Source organism: Netta rufina (genome assembly GCF_964035555.1).
Source record: "Netta rufina genome assembly, chromosome: 13".
Taxonomy (NCBI): domain Eukaryota; kingdom Metazoa; phylum Chordata; class Aves; order Anseriformes; family Anatidae; genus Netta; species Netta rufina.
Genome location: NC_140136.1, coordinates 9,438,174 through 9,456,742, shown reverse-complemented (window position 1 = coordinate 9,456,742; position 18,569 = coordinate 9,438,174). Strand labels below are relative to the sequence as shown.

Genomic DNA, 18,569 nt, shown 5'->3' with positions numbered 1-18,569 from the left:
TAGCAAGTCAGCTTTTCAGAAAGACCCTACCTGTATTTTGTTTTCTCTCTGTCAGGTTGCCCATGAGCTCCTAGACATGGAAAACACTGGTCCAAAACTCTGCACAAAATGGGGCAAAGTAAAGAGCTATGTCGTATGCCAGATACCATGAAGACAGAAGCAATTGCGAACAGGCCTGTCAGGGGAAGTTGAACATTTAAAGAGTGGCAGCTAATCGCAGCAGATGTTAACCGTTTAAGCCCAGCAGTAGGGCAGTAACAGAGTTGAGATGCTCAACATGGTCTATTTTCAAGTGGTAGACTTCAGTTTCCTCTTGCAGTGTTTTCACATGTGTAAGCTGCTGTTAATACCTTATGGCTACAGGTAAGATTAAAATGGGATGTTAGGTGTGTGGATCTGTAATACTGGTGGTCACATAAATACTTGAGGCATCTTCATTTGTAAGGGGTTTAAGATTTAAAGCACAGCTTCAATAACCCCCCACAAGGAGGAAAATATATCTTAGAAAAAACAAAATGATTAGGAAGAACACACAAATACCTGAAAGAAGAGCGAAGAGGCTGTGGTGGGTTGACTCAGTGAGTAGCTAAGCACCTGTGGATCTGCTTGCTCACCTCCCTGCATGACAGGAACGTAGAAGAGCAAAACCAAGAAACTCTGGGGTTGAAAGAGGTTTAGAAAGTGAAGGGAAGAGGGGAAGGAAGAAGTGATGCAAAAGCAGACAAAAAAAACACACCACCTTCCGCTATCCCAGTTTTATTGCTAAGCATGATGTTACACGTTATCTCTTTGGCTAAGTTTAGTCAGCTGTTCCAGTTGTGTCCTCTCCCCATCTCTTGCCCACCCCCAGCCTACTCACGGGAGTGGGGGCAGAGTGAGGAAGAGAGAAGGCAGCGGCGCTGTGCAGGCACTCGTCAGCAACAGCCAGAACACTGGGGCATCATCAACAGTTTTAGCCACTACTCCTAAACACGCCATGGTACAGGCTGCTATTAAGAAAGTTAACTCCATCCCAGCCAGACCCTGTACAGAAGTATTAATCTGTGTGCACGTTCACAGTATCTGCTTATCCTGCTCCTCACCACCATCGAAAGCTGAAGGCAGTCTTGCCCTGATGACAGGACTCCAGCAATTAGTTGTTCAAAAACTAATTGGGTTACCCCGGGGGGGATTACAAATAAAGCACTTTTAGATCAAGTGTTCTGGCACAACATTCCTTGGTCACTTTTGTCAATAATGACATAAGGCTCCTGGATTTCATTTACTTTTGAATTATAGTTCTCCAGCTTTACTTCACTGGATTTGGGAGAATCACTATCAGGCTGCAAGAGGTTCCTTCTGCCTGGTGCACTGGTGCTTCTTCTGCTCGGAGACTGAACATTAATACTTCGTGGTGGAATGTAGGTGGGGTTTGGGGGCTCTCTAATACGTCTGAAGCACTCACAAGCTGCGTGTGCATGAGGAGTATCCATTAATAGTCTCTTGCTATCAGAATCAGTAGTGGGATCCTCCATGCTCCCAGTAGTACAGCACAGATCTGAAGATGGCTCAGTACATGCAGCTGCTTGGTTCTGCATTTGAGCATTGGTCAGGTATGTGCATTTCATTTTGGACTGATTAAATTCTCTGACATTCCTGTCACTAGTAGTTGCATATGATACTGACTGAGGTTGCCCAGTTTCCTCTACTGGATACATCAAATCCTCCTGAGTGTCCTTGACTTGTAGCTTTGTGAAGGTTACAGACAGCTCACAAACTTCCTCTTCCTTAGTGACACCGCAGTTTTGGACAGAGGCAATGTCCTTGTATGGCAGAGACTTCAGCTCATTGGGTTCGTCCGCAGGGTCTGGGTCTACACAATTTATGGCATCATTAATTTTTGCTTCAATTGATTCTTCAGGCACTTCTTGAGCTTCGTACTCCAACGCGTTCTGACTGTCACAAGAGCTGTCAGCAAATATTGCGAAGGCTGGCGGACCGCTCGCTCCTGGTGAGAGTGGCACAGGCCTGATCTCGTTTACAGCTGACTGTGCAGTGACTGCCAAAACACATTCTTCACTTAGACTGGCTCTTGGCTTTTTTTCAAAAGCTTTTGGAGAAAGATTCTCACTGAAAATAGGTGTCTGTCTTATGACAATGTCGCTATATTCGATCAAAAAGTCCTCGCTGTCTGAGCATTTGCCCGGAAAATGTGCTGTGTTAATGACTTGCCTTTGGTGTTCCTGAAGCCTGTTAGTGGATTGAGTAACCGCTAACTGAGGCATGTCGTCTTTGATCTTCAGATTCCCAGCAGCTTCAAAGGATTTATCGCTATTAGTTGAAGACTTCGATTGCGTAGCAAGGCACAAAGATGTTTCTCTGTTTTCTTTATTTTCTATGTTTTCAGAATCTTCTCTCAGGGGTGTCTCATCTTCTTTGTCCTTATTTCCATGATGCCAGTGCGTTTGTGTTCGCTTCTGCAGGGTCTTCTCCAAATTGCCATGTTTTTCTTCATTTGTCATTTCGAGGATGGTTTCACACTCAATTCTTGCCAGGAATATTTCAAATGCAGTCTGCTTTGTTTCCTCATTGTTTCTCTTTCTGACAAGTGAAAACTCTGTTTCTGTTGTTGCAATGTAACCTATTTTCTCCAGTACTGTTTTTACTATGTCATCTGGGAGCACAGATTGAATATAGTAGACAAAATTACCGGTGAATGTCTGAAACAGAATGCAACAGTGAAAAACAGATGAACTCTAGGGGGATGGGGAGATGTGTGAAAGACTCCCTAAAATAAAAACTACTTCAAAATCAGTTAAATCTTTATAAAAACTATTTTCTTGGAAGTTTGAGTTTTGAATCAGTGAGGCTTTTCTAAAAGCATTATTTTGTCAGCCTCTTGAGCACTGTATCTCTGCTGTAGCATAATAATTTCAAAGAAGTTATGCCAGTTTAAACCTGCTAAGATACTAGCCAAAAGCATGAATACTATAAAAAAAAACAAAAAAAAAAAAAAAACAAAAAAAAACATTTTAATCAAACTAGAGAAATTCAGAAATGAGTCTTATGTGTTCCACTGAAGAAGGGAAGATTATTCAACAGAAGATTCATGGAATCAATCACCGAGGTCTAATTTTTCCTAAGGTGAAAGACACGATGCACTCACTGTTACTCATATTTCTTCATTGGTGACAAGAACATAGCATTTTCTTTCTCAGTGGTTCAGATTCTTGCTTTAACTTTACTTTCCCAAAATTGGGTTACCACTTCTCTGAAAGCACCCTTCTGAGCTGACACTATTCTAGGGGAGATACTGCTAAAACATGCTCTCTTCCCACAAGCTGCCTGCACAACACGACTTCTGTAAAATGCTGCTGCTGTGTAACAACTTCAGAAAGTTACCATTGGCTCTGTTCTGGAGCTACCCAAGGCATGAGGCCTAGTTTGTAAAGTCAAAGTGCTTTTTGGTTTTGCCATAAATCTTGTGATGGGAGAGATTGTTTACCAAAGCATGACCAACTCCAGGTAAGTCAAGAGAAAGGAATTAGGAACGCAGAGCTGACTTCCAGTAAGGGTGCTGTATTTTCTGGCTGCCCTTTGAGACCTGCTTACTTACTTCCTACTGCTAAGTGTTCTTCTCACAAGTATGACATCTTGGGGGAAACAATACTGCCCCCCTAAAAGGCTATTAAATTAAAATGCCACGGTATAACATAGGGCTGAGCCTCAATCTACTTCCTGGTAAGTTAGCAGCAGCTTTCACTGCCCAGCCTCTGTTCTTTCTGGATGGGAAGAAATGAGCAGGCATGGGGGTGGCATCGGTGTGGGTGAGAGACACAAAACATTAAGTATGTCTCCAACCAATAACTTTTATCAAAACCGTTATGGGCACAGACATAGCTAGTTCTCCAGCTTGTGCCTTTCAGTACAATTACTTCAGGCCTTCAGTAGGATGTATCTTGTATTTTGCATTACCTACTGTATTTTTTTTCTAAATTAAACTTAAAGTTTGTGTACTACAAAAAGCTGAGCCTGCTCATTGTAGACCTTCATATCTTACACTAATTCTTAACCCTGTTTTAGGAAGATCAATGTGAAATGGTAATCTAGGGCTGTTTGAGAATCCACAGATGGTACCTAAGGGCAGGAAGAAAGCAAGAAATGGCTTTTCCTTGCCAGCATCTGGTGCTGTAGGAAGGGAGATAGGATTACATTTTGGGGTTGGAGAACTTGAAGTTCAGGTGGCTTGAGGATGCGTGCACGGGGAGGGGGCCAGCCCTGACCCCCAGCTGTGGGCAGCGGCAGCAGCAGCAGCAGCGTGTCTTCTCAGGAGCCCTCTTCCGAGGGCATTTCCCATCCCACACCGGCTGCCCCCACGGATCGAGGAGGGGCCGGGAGCCCACCCGTGCGGGGCCGGCCCGGCAGCTCCAGGCCCCCCCTTCCCCAGCGCCTCCGCGAGCGGAGCCCCCGGCAGGGCCGGGCAAGGCCTCGCCTCCCTCGGGGGCCTCCTACCTTCAGCGACCTGATCTCCTTCCTCCAGGGGGCCAGCAGCAGGTTGACGCAGAGCAGCTCCAGCACCTCCAGCGCCTTCAGCAGGTCCCTCAGGACGCCGCCGCCGCCCCCCCGCTGCCCGCGGGCCCGCCGGCACCGCTCGGCCACGCCGCGCACGTCCAGGCCCCCCCGCCGCCGCCGCGGCTCCAGCAGCCGCCGAGCCCTCGCCTTCAGGGCGGCCTCGTCGCACGGCGCCAGCCGCCCCTCGGCCCCCCGGGCCGCGTAGTAGGCCAGCAAGTCCCGCAGCACCCGCTCCTCCTCCGCCGCCCCTGCCGGCCGCTCCTCCATGGCGCCGCCCGCCCGCTGCCCCGCGGCGCCGCGCCCCCCGCCATTGGCCGCCGGGGCCCCGCCGCGTCACACGGGCAGGGCAGGGCAGGGCCGGGCGGCACGGCCCAGCCGGAGCCAGAGGCGGCCCCGGGATGGCGACGGCGACGCCTGGCGGCCGCCGGGGAGCGCTGCCCGCTAACGGGGCGCGGGGCGGGGCGAGAGGGAGGCGGCCGCGAGCGGGAAGCGGGGAGGCGTGAGGGAGGAGGCGGCACGTGCTGCAGGGAGCGGGCGTCGCGAAATGGCGGCCGTGGGAGAGAGGCAGAGGGCGTCGCGAAATGGCGGCCACGTGGAGGACCTGGTGACACGTGACCAGGGCCGTGTGAGGGACCAGGCGTCGCGAAATGGCGGCCGCATGAGGGAGGAGGTGTCGTGTAATGGTGGCCGCGTGAAGGACCAGGCGTCGTGTAGTGGTGGCTGCACGAAGGAAGAGGCGTCGTGTAATGGCAGCTGCGTGGGGGATGAGGCATCGAGTAATGACAGCCGTGTGAAGGACGAGGTGTCATGTAATGGCAGCTGTGTGAAGGACGAGGTGTCATGTAATGGCAGCTGTGTGAAGGACGAGGCGTCGAATAGCGGCGGGTGTGCTGTGCTGTCTCCGTGCTGAGGTGAGGCTCCCTTCTTTCCTGCTCCTCACCCTTGGCGGTAGTGGCCTCCCTGTGGTCTTGCTGCCTCTTTCCCTCACCACGCGCCTAGTGCGATGCGTGGGGTGGGCTGGGAGGTGAGAGCTGTGCTTGGATGGCTGCTGTGTGGAAGCTCTCTTCTTTAAATTGCGTGAGGAAAGTAGGCGCGTGCCCTGTGCCCTTTGGGCGCAGTCTCAGAATGCCTCAGCCAGGTGGCTGGGTGTCCTCTGTGGCCAGGGCTGGGGAAGTTCCTGGGGTGGGCTGGAGGTGGAGGCTGGGTCCAGCAGCTGGGAAACGAGCTTGTCTTTGAGCCAAACGACTTCGCTCATCTTGGATTTTGGAATCTGGATTTTACAGTCACTTGTTAGGGCTGCCACAGTGCTGCATGCCTGTGTGATTTCATAAATTAGTGCCCGCATGGGCCTCCCGTGACCTTAATTTTTGTTGTAGACCAGCTGGGCTGGTGTCTTTAGCTGTGTCTCCACTGACCTGACTTGCTGCGAGTGTGAATTTGCCTTCATTTTTTTTTTTAATGACTCATCTTATTATAGGTTGTCTTCATTACTCAATAGATTTTATGATAAATATCAGTCATACCGTTAACCACTGGGAATGCCTGGTTTCTCATGATTAAGGGAAATCTCTGGCTAACTTGACCGTAGTCATTCTATTTCTTGTCTTGCTGAAAGTGACTGTTGCAAACAAACTGGCTTTTTCTCTGACTTTTTAGGCAAGAGGGCTTTCACAAAAACATATGTTTTTGATCGTCATTCCAAGTGAAATGTCATTAGGTAATACTTCTGCAGTATTTGTGTACGGATAATTGCTATATAAAAATTGCTGATCTAGCCAAGAGGGAAGAGGGGAAAAATCCCCGTACTACCACCACATGTTAAAATGAGGCCATCTGGCCATCTGCTGCAATGTCTGAGTTTCCTCCCCTGCCATATGTGCATGCATACACAGACAAGCTTGGCTGTGCTATTAGTAGGGTGCCTGCAGGCAGCTCAGCTCGCTTCTCGCCATATGCCAAACTTTATTGACCCAAATGAGCGGGTCTGATTTTGTGTTTCTGCACGCCCATTCCTGTGGCGGGGTTTGGATTCTTTAACCTTTGCAGTTCTGTTTCACATAGGGAATAGCTGCATTTTGTTAGTCTGGTGCATTTGAAAAGGACTGTACATAGAATCTTGTTTTGTTGCTGTTTTTCTGGTGTTTCGCTTTTCAGTACAGCATTCTTGCAAATTTACTTAATATAGTAAGTACCGAGTTGCTTCATCTATCTAGCTGTCAGTGCATTGTTTTTCTCTGAATTCATTTCCTAGTATAGCCTCCAAGGATGTCTTGAAGGTCCTAATACTTCAAAAGCCTGTTCTCTAAAAGGACAGCTTGATCACTTCCCCGCTATGCGAGCGGTACCGATGTCGTCACTGCCAGCAGGTTAGGGTACTTGCTCATGGCTCAGATACCTGAAAGTTCAGCTGCATTTCCCCGAGCTACGAGGGCTCTCACTTTGCTCCTCCTTCTTCAACAGGAACTCTGAAATGTTTTGTGAATAAGTTTTGTTCTTTTCTGGGTGGGTGTATTAATTTTGCTTGTTACTGATGTTATTCTCTTGAAAAAATGTAAGATCATTATAGGATTTGTAAAGCTATGACAAAATAATGGTATTTTTTACAGGGCTCTTGCGCTGCTTCATTTGTATTTGTTTTGCTTGTAACTTTTTCTTGCTTTAAGTGAAGTGAGAAAATATATATGCATATGGAGCTGTCTGAAATCCAAGCTGTGAATTTATCGTATGCTTATGAGTTCAGTAGCCAGTGTTCAAACATACACTACTGTGAGCAGAGGAAAAGGATAAATACTTGCTTGTACGATAACTTTAATTTGAGTCTGTGATTATAATTTTTTGCATAGCATGTTTCTCTAGATGGAGGGGAATTTTTTGTCAGACTGTACCATGACCAGTTAGATAGGTTTGATGTGGTTACTCATCTTGCTGTGCTTAAAAATGATCGGTTTAAAACTTTCCGGAAAGATTGGCTTGTTATTTCCTAGCTTCTCCTCTTCTTTTCCCGGTGGTATGTTGACATTTTACAGCCTCCTGACCTTAGTAATTTTCTGAGGTACGTATGGATGTTTGTGATGGTTTGTGATGCTTCTTGAAAAGCCCGGGAACACCTCACTCAAAGGCAACAACTTCCTCTGCCGTGGTATTGCTTCCTGCTTGTGCTTGCGCACACGCTGCCTCGTCTTCTGGAGCTGGGGAGCCCCGAGTGCCCCACAGACCTGTGCTGGCGGCTGCTCCTTCCTGCGCCTTCTGACAAACGTGAAATCCCTGTGCAAGTGGCTGAGGCACAGTGGTGCTGAGCTGCCTTACCAATGGGCTGTGGCTAGCCCCAGTGTGATAGTGATGCAATAAAAAACACAGAAGCTGTGTCAAATACGTGTATATTCTTTACTAAAGGTTGTCTGTAAAGATTCATATACTAAAAATCGAAGCAAAACAGATGAGTATAGAAATACAGCATTGTTATCAAGTATCAAGAAACAGTTCATCCAAACAGTTTGCTTTCTCACATTAATCATGTAATAGATGAAAGGCCTGCATTCAGCTTGTTTTTAGGATTGCCATTAAAATGATGCCAGAGTTTAGGATAAAATCTAATAAGAGGATATGAATTTCTTTAGGGTATAACTCACCTTCCATTAAATTTAGGAGACGCTGTTTATGGTGTTATCTCTGTGGAGACATACAGTTTGGATTTGTAAGCTTTTTCTCTTGACTTCGTTGGATATAACATAGTTAAAAGGATTATCAAGACTAGAAAATTCTAAGTTACTCTTGCAAGAGGCCTTGCTAAGGTATCACATTGTATCTTTAATTCACAAATGTATGTATGTATTTATTTATTTATTTAAAAAAGATGTTAGTTGATAGTCAGTGATGTAACCCGTACATTTAGTGCTAACTAAGGAAAGTGTGACAGAACAGAAGTATGTTTTGCTTGGCTTCCTCATCCCTGTGACAAAGAAACTGGGATTATCTGGCTGGATGAGCCCTGCTGTGACCTGGGTGTAGTGGTGTGCTGACTACATGACTGTATGAAGCAGTGTACCACAAGAGGGAGCAGATGGCTATTTATTTGTCAGTAATGCTGCTACCTGCAATCCAGATTGCCATACTGATAATGTCTTAACTGTGTTCAAATCGAGAAAGACTTGGATTAGTTTACTAAATTTTAGTGAAGCATTTCTGTCATGAGATAAAATGCAAGTCTCCCATTTTCATCAGAACCCTGCTTAAAATCAGCTTGTTTTTAAATATATATTTTTTTTTCTTTCCACATTTAGATAGCAGAAGGGCCTGAAATCCCTGTCAGGTGTAAAGCCAAACAGCCAGAAGCATTTCCCAGAATACATAGAAAATGCAAGCATTTGTAACAGAGTAAAGGCTTTAGAGGCTTGATTGTCGGACATGAAAAGCCCTCAGCTAGTCTTTGCAAGTACCGCCAGGTTTGCTGTACAGGTGGAAGAGACAGTTTGTCAAAGAAAAAAAGAGTCACATTTGCTTTCTAACCTATATTAATTCCCTCTTTAGTCCCTGCCAGCAGCGTGAAGTGGGCACGGTCTTGTCCCAGTGCCTTACCCTGTTCTAGGCAGGTTTCCAAGAGCTGCAGGAAGACACAACTATGGAAGCATAAATAAACCTCAGCACCTTCCTTCACTTTTTATTTTCCTGCCAATGGAACTGACTGGTACCCTTCTATGTTGATTTTCTTTTTTTGATTTTTCTTGGCCATAATGGTGTAGAGTTTCGTCTCTCTGATTGCAGGGTGTTTTGCATGCCACAAAACTCTTTCCAGTAGTACTTTATGCAGAAGAATGGTTCTGTCTGGTAAAAATGTGAATGCTGAATAATTTAGTTTAGATTGTGGCAGTACTTGCCAGTATGTTTTGCAATGCAAAATGGTGAATTTTTATTGTTTTGGGTATAGTCTATTGAAAATCTTGGAGAACTGCAAAAGATTCTGTTTTTTTAGCAAAATACATATTTACTCTTATCTGCTTAGCAAAAAATACATACTTACCTTACCCCATTGTGTGCATATGACTCAGCAATGATATAATTCATCGAGCAGTAAGAATCATGTAATTACTTCCCATCTAAGTATTAATTATATTTGTGTCGATCTTTGGAGTGTTGAGTAATGATTACTGTTGAAAATTATTTTGTATTTATAGAAAATCTAAGTGCAGTTTTCATAATTGGAATGATGCTTCTTTTGAAACACAGTTGTATGTGTACCATACTCCTTTTTACTTATCCTTCATTGGGGGTAACAAACTGAAGTCCATTTTATCAGTGTAAAAGTTAAACATTTTTTTCAGTGAAAATACCCGTAAGAGATTGAATGCAGATGAGCCTGATAACTCTGCTAACTAGTACTGGTTGAAGATCCAGCTTAGTCCTTAAATGCAGACAGGACGCCTGTGTACCGTGCAAGATTAAACTCATGCCTGCAGTTCCTTCTGTTGTTCCTGCCAGCATGCATTTGCAACTTCTACGCATTCATCAAATGAACGTGTGAGAAGTCCAGCTCTATGAGCGGAGATCAGGTTTATGAGTATCAAAATTTCAGTGAAGAGGATCGTGTCTAATAGAAAGAGTTTCTGTACAAAGTGAGAATCTCTGTTATTGTGCCTGCTGAGTGCAGCATCTATTACGTACATCCCACTTGCTCAATTTCTAGAGGTCAAGGTCCTTTTTTTAGTGCTACAGGCTCCTAACTGAAGAATGAGATCAGTTAGTGCCTGAAAATGTAGTCGTGCGTGATGGGAATCAACACAAAGCATCTTCTGGGCTTCTAGATGCTGCCTTTCCTTAGCTACATCAAGTCCCTGTGAAGGGTGTCCAGCTCCCAGGCCTGCACACAGCTGGAGCACCACTTGACGGGTAAAGCCAATTGGTGTGTGAGGATCCGTTGCCCCCTCTTCATCTCTTGCCCATTTACAGCAGGCTTTGGTACCGGCCAGGCTTTCTGAAGGAAAAATGTGAGTATGAAAATACTCTGCTTCTTTTTGTTTGGCTCCTATGCGGTACTGCTAATCATGTTTTGCAGGCAGTGTTCTGTCTCTGTCTACTGAAATACAGATTTAGACAAAGAATTTTTAAGAAAACGCTTTGTTGTCAAGACATTGAATGAAATGTACTAATGGCACCTACAAAGACAACAAAATGCTCTTCTTTCTCCTTTTGCTCTAAAGCATGCAAAGTTTCGTAAAATCAACAAGTTAGCTTGACTGGGTAACATGTATCTACACTGAGAGGCTAACTGCGGTGTCATTGGAAATGCTTCAAAAGGTCGGATGTGCTGCTTGTCACTGCTGCTTTTTTGTGGTGCGTGATGCCATGGAACACTTTGAAGCACAAAGACGGAACTTTAGGTAAACTTTCAAAATTCACTGTAAAAAATAAAAAAGCAATCCCATTACATCCCTTTTTAAAGATATAAAATAGGTAAAACTTTCAGAGGTTTTATTCTTCCATTTAAATGTGTTTTTTTTCTCAGCCTGAGTTCTTCAGAAAGATGGAAGGAAAAAGCCGCTTTTATTCACATGATTTGGTTAAGAACAGTCTGATAGTCAGTGGGAGAATTTTTCAGTACTTCCACTGGAACCAGTGGGATGGGGATGTTCTGTTCGCACACCACTGTTTCGTACAGAGGAGCAGCCTCCAGAGTGAGAGACGACAAAGAGATGGATGAAATGGGCTGCTGCAAGTCCTGCAGCCTGACTGCATAATTTGCAGCCTGTCCTGTAGTCCCAGATGCTTCTTCCTCTTCCAGGCTAATGTTTATAGATATTTCATTTCCTTGACAGGGGTCCGTAAGAGAATAGGGAGGGGGATCATCTGTGGGAATATACATTTGTGTTGCTCCTGGCCCCACGCATTCATCGTAGCTGCAAGACAAACAAATTTTTCATTAGATTCCTGTGAAAAATGCCACAGTACATCATTTTCAGCATAACAGGGGCAGGTGAAGTGAGAAAAAAAGGATCATCTGGTGTTTTGTTCCTCAGCCCACAGCCCTGCTTGCCCTTGCAATGTGAGACACTGAGAGCACCAGACTTAAAAGCACATCTCCCAGTACCTGCAGGTAATGGCAGAGGTCTTGGTGACGGCTCAGCCCCCCGTCCTTCTGCAGGAACCGCAGCTGCGGTAGCGACACGCTGGGGGATGAGCCTTGCTGCTGCTTATATGGGAGCCAGGGGAGCACGCAGCTGGCACCAGTCACTGCTGGTGCAGGGGGGTGCAGTCCCCATCTCTGCTCTTTGTGTCTGGCAAGGTCAGAAATGGGGGAGGCAAAAGAAGAGGTGCTGCCATTTTTATGAAAGATAGATATGGAGAGCTTTAGGTGGAATATCCCATCAAATCCTGTCTTCCTGACTCGCAGGTCTCTGGGACATCCTTCCTTGCTGTGCTCAGCCAGCCGTTATGTGCGGTGGGCTGTCTGGATGGCAGATCTGTGCTTGCAGGGACAGCAGGATTGCTTGCTGAGGTGCAGAGCTGTGATGAATAATCTTGACAGACTCATGCTGGCCATTCTGAGACTCAGCAGACTCCTCATCATGTTCCTCTCAGATAGCAGGAAAGCAAGAAAGATTGATCTGCGGGATTTCCATGAGGAGCCAGCTCATGTCTGCCCAGGCTCTGTGCTTCTGTCGGTGGCACCAAGCGAGAGCCAGGGACCGACTGCCTCCTCGCTGCACCACAGCGCTCAGCCCTGGCTGCCCTGGGGCGAATGCAGACAGGCAGATGAGGATTGGAGCTTGGGCTGTGCAACCTAGGGAGGCCTGAGAGGGGAAAATAATAAGCCAGGACGGAGCAGTGTGTCTTAGTGCTTGTGTTTTCCCATGTCCAATGGTGCAGGAGGGGGCTGGGAATGGTTGCAGCCAAGGTGAGCACCATACTGCGCTGGTGCTGGTCAGCCCTCTGTGCAAATCGCGCTGTGGCCCCGCAGGAGCCAGGCAGTGATCTGGCAGGCTTGGTGCTCAGCCAGAACTGGTGGTGCTGGTTTGTTATCTGGGTGCTCTGCTACCTGGCTACCTTAGCATCACCTGCTTGTGTGTGAAACAGAGCTGCCGCTGCCTCTGCTGTCCAACCAGCCCAGGTCTGGTGGTCCGAAGGGGCATCCTGTGCTCTGAGCTCACTGGCTATGCAGGCAAAAGTGAGGAAGAGGCATAACATCCTGTTCCTAAATGTTGGACCTGCTTTAGTTATGGCTGCCTTGTTTAAAATTTTTCTGATCGCTTTTAATTGGATTCTGAAGAGGACATGCGCGTGTTCTGAGAGAACACACACGTATAAAACCAAACAAAAAATGACCACTGGAAAAACACACAACCTTCTCCCGGTCAGCTGACCTGAAAAATGGTTCTGCTGGAGCCAGACAAATTAAGAATCCATTTCCTCAACCACAGTAACTGCAGAGCTATTAAGATCTAGGATATTTCCTGAAAGATGGGATATTTAGCATACGTCTTCCCAGTAGACTGCAGGCAGTCTTTCTGCCCCCCGTAATTGCATTACTGCCAGGCTAAACCCAAGCTAATAAACCCTACTTGCAGATTGTAAGTGACTTGTAACAGGGCAGCTCACATCAGTTGCAGAGAGCTCAAATCTGAAATCAACCATGGAGGCCCTGCTTTAGGGCCTCCAGTCCTAAAAGACACTCAGTCCTGTGGCACTCGTTCGTACCTCTCCCTCAGACTGCTCCTGTTGGTTTTGATGGTATTGTTCCTGTTCCCAGTGTGGGTGATGAAAGTGGTTTTGGGGGCAGGGAGAGAAATCTTTGGGTAAGAAAGGGAAATCTTAGCACTAGGTTACTAAATAGTCTAAATATCCAGAAGTGTTTTTAAGCTACCTTGTCCACAATCTTATTTTTACGTTCGTGGGGACAATGGTTTTAAATCTGGACTTAAAATTCTCATTTCCCCACCAGAAAGAATGGTATTGCAAACCGTAACTCTGCTCTGAAGACCCTAAGGTGGCTGGATACTTCAAATCTCAGCAGGTAGAAGGTTAAATTGGTTTTATGTAGCACCTGGAAAAGATTTAAGTCAAGAGTCTACTAAGCACACTGACACTTTCAAGCATACCTGTTATTCTGTTACTTCAGTCAGAGACTGAGGAGCTGATGCCCCAAACTCAATTCTTCACAAACTCAGAGTAAAGGAAGAGCCTCTCTTTGCAGAATTACTTCTTCTGAACTGCATCTTTACGTAATTTACATTTGACTGACCTAAAGACCAGTGAATTTATTTGAAATCTTTCCACCAGTTTTGAGTGACTTAATCAGGCTAATGAAGAGCACTACTGGGTCCTGTTACCATAGCAAAAGAGGGAAAAGAATTTTGGTTTTGGAAAGCCCACAGGAATGCAAGTTCCAAGGTGGAAAATCTGGCATCCCTTTTCTGAGACACCAAAGGGAAGAAGTTTGTCTGTCTCCAGATTCTGGCCCAGCCCCAGCACAAGGGAAATCTGCCACTGGCCTGAAGGAGCAATGGGCACAGTATAAACCTTCTACTTACTGCTCTTACCTGGTCATCTGCATGGTGCTGCTCGAACTAAAATGCTTGGTGCAATAAAAAGCAAAATGGCCTTCTGTGAAGAAGGCTTTTAAGCATCAAGCCATGGCTAGGAAATTACAGAGTTCAAGACCTGGCATTTTGGTGTTTTATTCTAAATATCAATATATTATTGTTAGGGTATTTTTTCTTATTATACGTGATGGATAAAAAATAAATCTTTTTTTTCTCCATACTCCAGTGCAAGTAATGCTCTCCATCATCATTTTTAGCAATTGAATTCACATCCTAAAAGTTTTATAGGACAGTAAGGAACATGAATTTTCAAATAAGTAACTTTTAACACCTTCGTGGTTATATATACAAATTATGCTTTCCTTCAGAGTCTACAATATGTAAGCTTGTGCATCTGGTCTTTACCCAGTCTTTTTTTATTAGAGGATTCTAAGAATGTATTAAAATAAGTAATATACAATTCCATAGGTACTCACTGTCCATGTATGTTAATGGTTGGAAAAATCATTCCTCAGAAGATTTAAAGGATCACTTATAAAAATTCTATTAACAATCATTTCTTGCAGTTGATTGCCAAGTACAGATGTGAGTGGTACTAGACTAAATCCTCACGGCTGTCTTAAAAATAAAGAGCCATGTTTGAGAGGAAGAGGTGACTAGAGCTCTAGCAAAAAATATGATGATAGTTACGATTTATCTGAGATTCAGTTCTGCAAAGTTATTGTACATATAAGAAGTAACTAATGCTTGATGTTCAGTACAGCACTGACAAGGAAGATCCTTTTAAACAACAACAATGTTTTTGGAAAGCATTATGTTACTGTAACGTAGTAATGGACCACAGGAGCTTGTTGCACTGCATCTTGTGAATATCATCCATCTCTTTTTGAATCTTAAAAAACCTTGATTACAGTACTTGTGGTGAATTCACTTCATTATTTTTTAGTCGTGAGGAGGAAGGGGTTACTGACATGGAAATGTTTTGTTGTCTGTATTTCTTTGCCTTGTTTCCTGTCAAAATAACTTAATTGTCATCGCAGACTATGCTATTGAATTTTTAAGGGATAACTATTCTAGGAAAGGGAAGGAAGACTGGTATCTGTTAGCGCCATCATGCTGCATGTAAATACGACCCGCAAAGAAAAGAATGTTACTTAAAAAATCCAGCAGATCTTCAGGCTGACCTTGTTGGCTCAGAATGTTTGGAGGCAGTGAAATAACTTCATGAATTTGTCAGGTCTCATTGCAGTAAGAATTAGGATGGCTTTGTTGCTAAGGAAACACAAAAGAGCTTATTTAACTAGCTGTCATTCATAAATTATGACCTACTCTCTGGAGAAAGAAGGAGTTTCTACTTATGGAATTTTTTGAGTTGCAGACTAGCTAGTGAATAAAAGACAAATCTGGGGAATGAAAAATTCTTCTGTGTGGAATGGATGTCTTTTTGTTTACTTCATTCATCTGGTATATGTTGTGAGTCCATGAAAATTGCTCCTGCATTGTTTCCATTTTATTGATGACCTACTGTCTTTTAATAATGGTAAACACTAATCTTTTCCTGGAAAATGCATGTGCTGACAGGTTTAAACTGTGATAAAACACCACAAAGGATGTTTATGTGATGATGTTGCCTGAGAAAGAAAAGCTGAAATTAGAACAAATGTTCTGTAACTATTTAAAGGAGAATCAAAGGGATGTGTTGGATGTGTTCGATAACAATGTAAGTAGTTCAACAGATGATGCTATCTCTGATCTGCCAACAGCTGCGTTTGGAGGACAGTAGCTTGGAAATGTCAGTGTGTTTTCTTAGATGATACTTGTATGCTTTGGTTATCTGTAACTACCAAGAGAAAACATAACCATTTTAGCAGAACTGCTCTTACAGTGACAGATGTCATGAGACAGCACATTTTCTTAGGTTTATTTTTGATATCAGCAGTTTCCATTAGAGATAATAGGTGCATTTGCTAACTGTATTTTAACTTCTGCATGCTTTGTTAGTGATTTATTGAACGTTAGTTTAATATTTTCATGCAGTAGCGATCCATTCATGTTACTCTATCTCAGTCATTCACTTTCAATTCTTGAACAGTAACTTAGGATGAAGAGCCAAAATGTATTTCTGTGTTACAAAAAGTACCCCAAACTGTTGGAGCTTAGTAATTAGTAGAATGATAGTGCAAGAATAAGCCAGTGTAGTTAAGTAGCACCTCTTGTTTCTGTCCTCCTAGTTACTGTGTTCATATGAAATAAAAACCCATCTGTCTCTGGGCCTGGGTAACATGAGAATTTTTACTATGGCTGATCCCAGATTCTGGTGGTGAGGGGTAACAGGCACGTAACACTCACAGATGACAGACTGCCGTGTCAGGCAGGGCCCTGATGGAATGATCCAATAAAGTCACTGGAGTTTTTTCTGGGAAGGTTTTGTCAAAAAAAAATATGTTTTACATTATGTATGAAATGTGGTTATTTTAAAAAGGGGACTTTTATACAATTAAGCTATGGGCACTGTAATAATGATCAGTAAAGACAAATTTGTTTTAAAATAATCTCTTGTAGCCTCCTGTACCATGGAGTTAAGCCACAAATACATTTCTAAACAACAGTATTCATTTTTGTGCGTCAGCAGAAGTGCTTAGAACCTGCTGATATTTGGGAATGTTTGCCACGTGATGTGTTTTAGGATCATATTCCTAAAAAGGGCTTTGTTTTAATTATTCTAGGAAAGACTTCTGAGCAGGTAAAGGAAACACTACCTGCGATATGGAACAGAAAGTGTAACTAGTGGGAAACTAGAGAAAAATACTCTTTTTTTCAGTACTAGTGTAAGAGCTTTAAGTATTGTGATTGATCTGCATGGCACAGTAAGTTTCTGGTTAGAAATACTTGGTGCTTATCTTTCATCAGGGTTTTCTGCCTTCAGTGCTGCAGGGTGTTTGGAGGCAGCAATGGTTTGCACTTCCAGAGTGAAACTGGGACAGGTGTAGAGAAGGGCTGGTCAGATGATACAGTGGCCCACCAGGTATGTTTGATGACAGAAAGCTAAAAACACTTTGTGCCACAGCCTCATGACGTGCAGGCTGAGGTGCGAGATGATTTTTGACTACAAATACAACAAGCAAGTTAACAGAAAGAAAGGCACGGGCATTTTAGAGGAAGGGAAATGACACAAAAGGAAACTCATAACATGTCTGTAAACAAATTTAAGCTGGAAATACGTTTGCCGTAATAGTTAAAATTAGGACTGTCTGTAGGTATTCTGGAATGAGTATAATGGGGAAAAAGATCCCCGCAGCCTGTGTTAGGGGATAGCTGACTGACTGTAAAAAGTGGTTACTTGCAGCAGCAGGGACGGGGCTGTGCAACTGCAGAAGATCCTTTCGAGTCTACATTCCTCTGACGGTAGTGGCTACCTGGAGGATGATTTGTAGCAGGGAAGTGAGGTGAAAGCAGTTGGAGGAAGAAAACTGCCAACACAGCAGGTATAAATTGGTGGAGCTGCCCTTGTCTGGTGCCATGCTCATGAGCTGAGCACCTAGCCAGGGCAGGGCTGCTTTTACAGAGCTCCCAAAGGCATCTGCAGGACTTGTGCAGGCACAATGGTTGGGATGAGGCTTGCAGACTGACCTCTCAGGGTCACCTGGTGGGCCTTGAAATGTGTCATAAAAATCTCTCCACAGCAAATTGTGACCAACTAATCAAAAAGCAATTACCTTGTTTCTGTATCTAATAGTAGCTAGGAAGAGCACTAACTAGAATGTGAAAGGAAGGGGTTTTGCGGGTCTCATTCAGAATTTGGAGATGAAAGAATCGAGTTTTATCTTATGTCATGATGGCCAGTGGATTTCATCGTGTTGTACTTCCAGTGATATTTTTTAGTTTACTGACTGTGAGGGGTGTGAAAAGTAGCCTTGGCAAGGGAATACAGCCCAACATAGCGAGTTTTTTGTGCTCGTTTCCTGCAAACCTAATTATTTCAAGAAAATCTCTGGAAGTTGGTTCAAGCTTTCTTGTCTCAGGTACGGCTGACTTGCTTCCTCAGAAATTGGAGATGGAAAAGGATATCTTAGGAAAGAAAGTAGCAGAAGTAGTTTGTTGTTGTTTATTTTTTATTTTTATTTTTTAGCTTCATATTCTGAGGAAAACCAAGGTCTGTCTTGAAGATGTGAACATTTTTTTTTTGCTAGTTTAAAGTAATTTTAAATGGATTTGCCAGTTAAACAGTGATGAATGGACAGACGTGTTAAGACTGCTGGAATTTATTAAGCCTGCATAACGCACTTCTCTTTAGAATTGATCCTATCTATAGATCGGGCAAGATGATCAGATGTGGTGTAGTAAGCTTATTTTTAAATGGAACAAAACCCAACCAAAAAACAAAGGGGAGAAAAAAAAATGTTCTAGTGTGCATACTAGGATAATGAGTGACTAACAAGTTTTATCACAGCATGCGCTGCAGGACACATTTCAGTGTGAAATATG

At 44.0% G+C, this 18,569-nt stretch overlaps 2 protein-coding genes across 2 annotated transcripts in view; both read right to left on the bottom strand.

Moving 5' to 3' along the window:
* Window positions 1-740: 740 nt before the first annotated feature.
* Window positions 741-4,912, bottom strand: LOC311214058 (uncharacterized protein). The gene is made up of 2 exons (XM_084294454.1): window positions 4,492-4,912; window positions 741-2,699 (listed from the first exon to the last, which is right to left on the bottom strand). The coding sequence occupies exons 1-2, from the start codon at window positions 4,816-4,818 to the stop codon at window positions 1,194-1,196; spliced, it is 1,833 nt and encodes a 610-aa protein (XP_084150580.1). The 5' UTR covers window positions 4,819-4,912; the 3' UTR covers window positions 741-1,193.
* A 6,180-nt stretch (window positions 4,913-11,092) lies between these two features.
* The window catches only part of BEAN1 (brain expressed associated with NEDD4 1), a gene marked incomplete at its 3' end in the record, with an annotated part of 49,486 nt that continues 42,009 nt past the window's right edge, over window positions 11,093-18,569 (bottom strand). Inside the window, exon 6 of the mRNA XM_084294427.1 lies at window positions 11,093-11,441. Coding sequence (XP_084150553.1) covers window positions 11,093-11,441 — 349 coding nt within the window. The remainder of the gene's footprint in view (window positions 11,442-18,569) is intronic.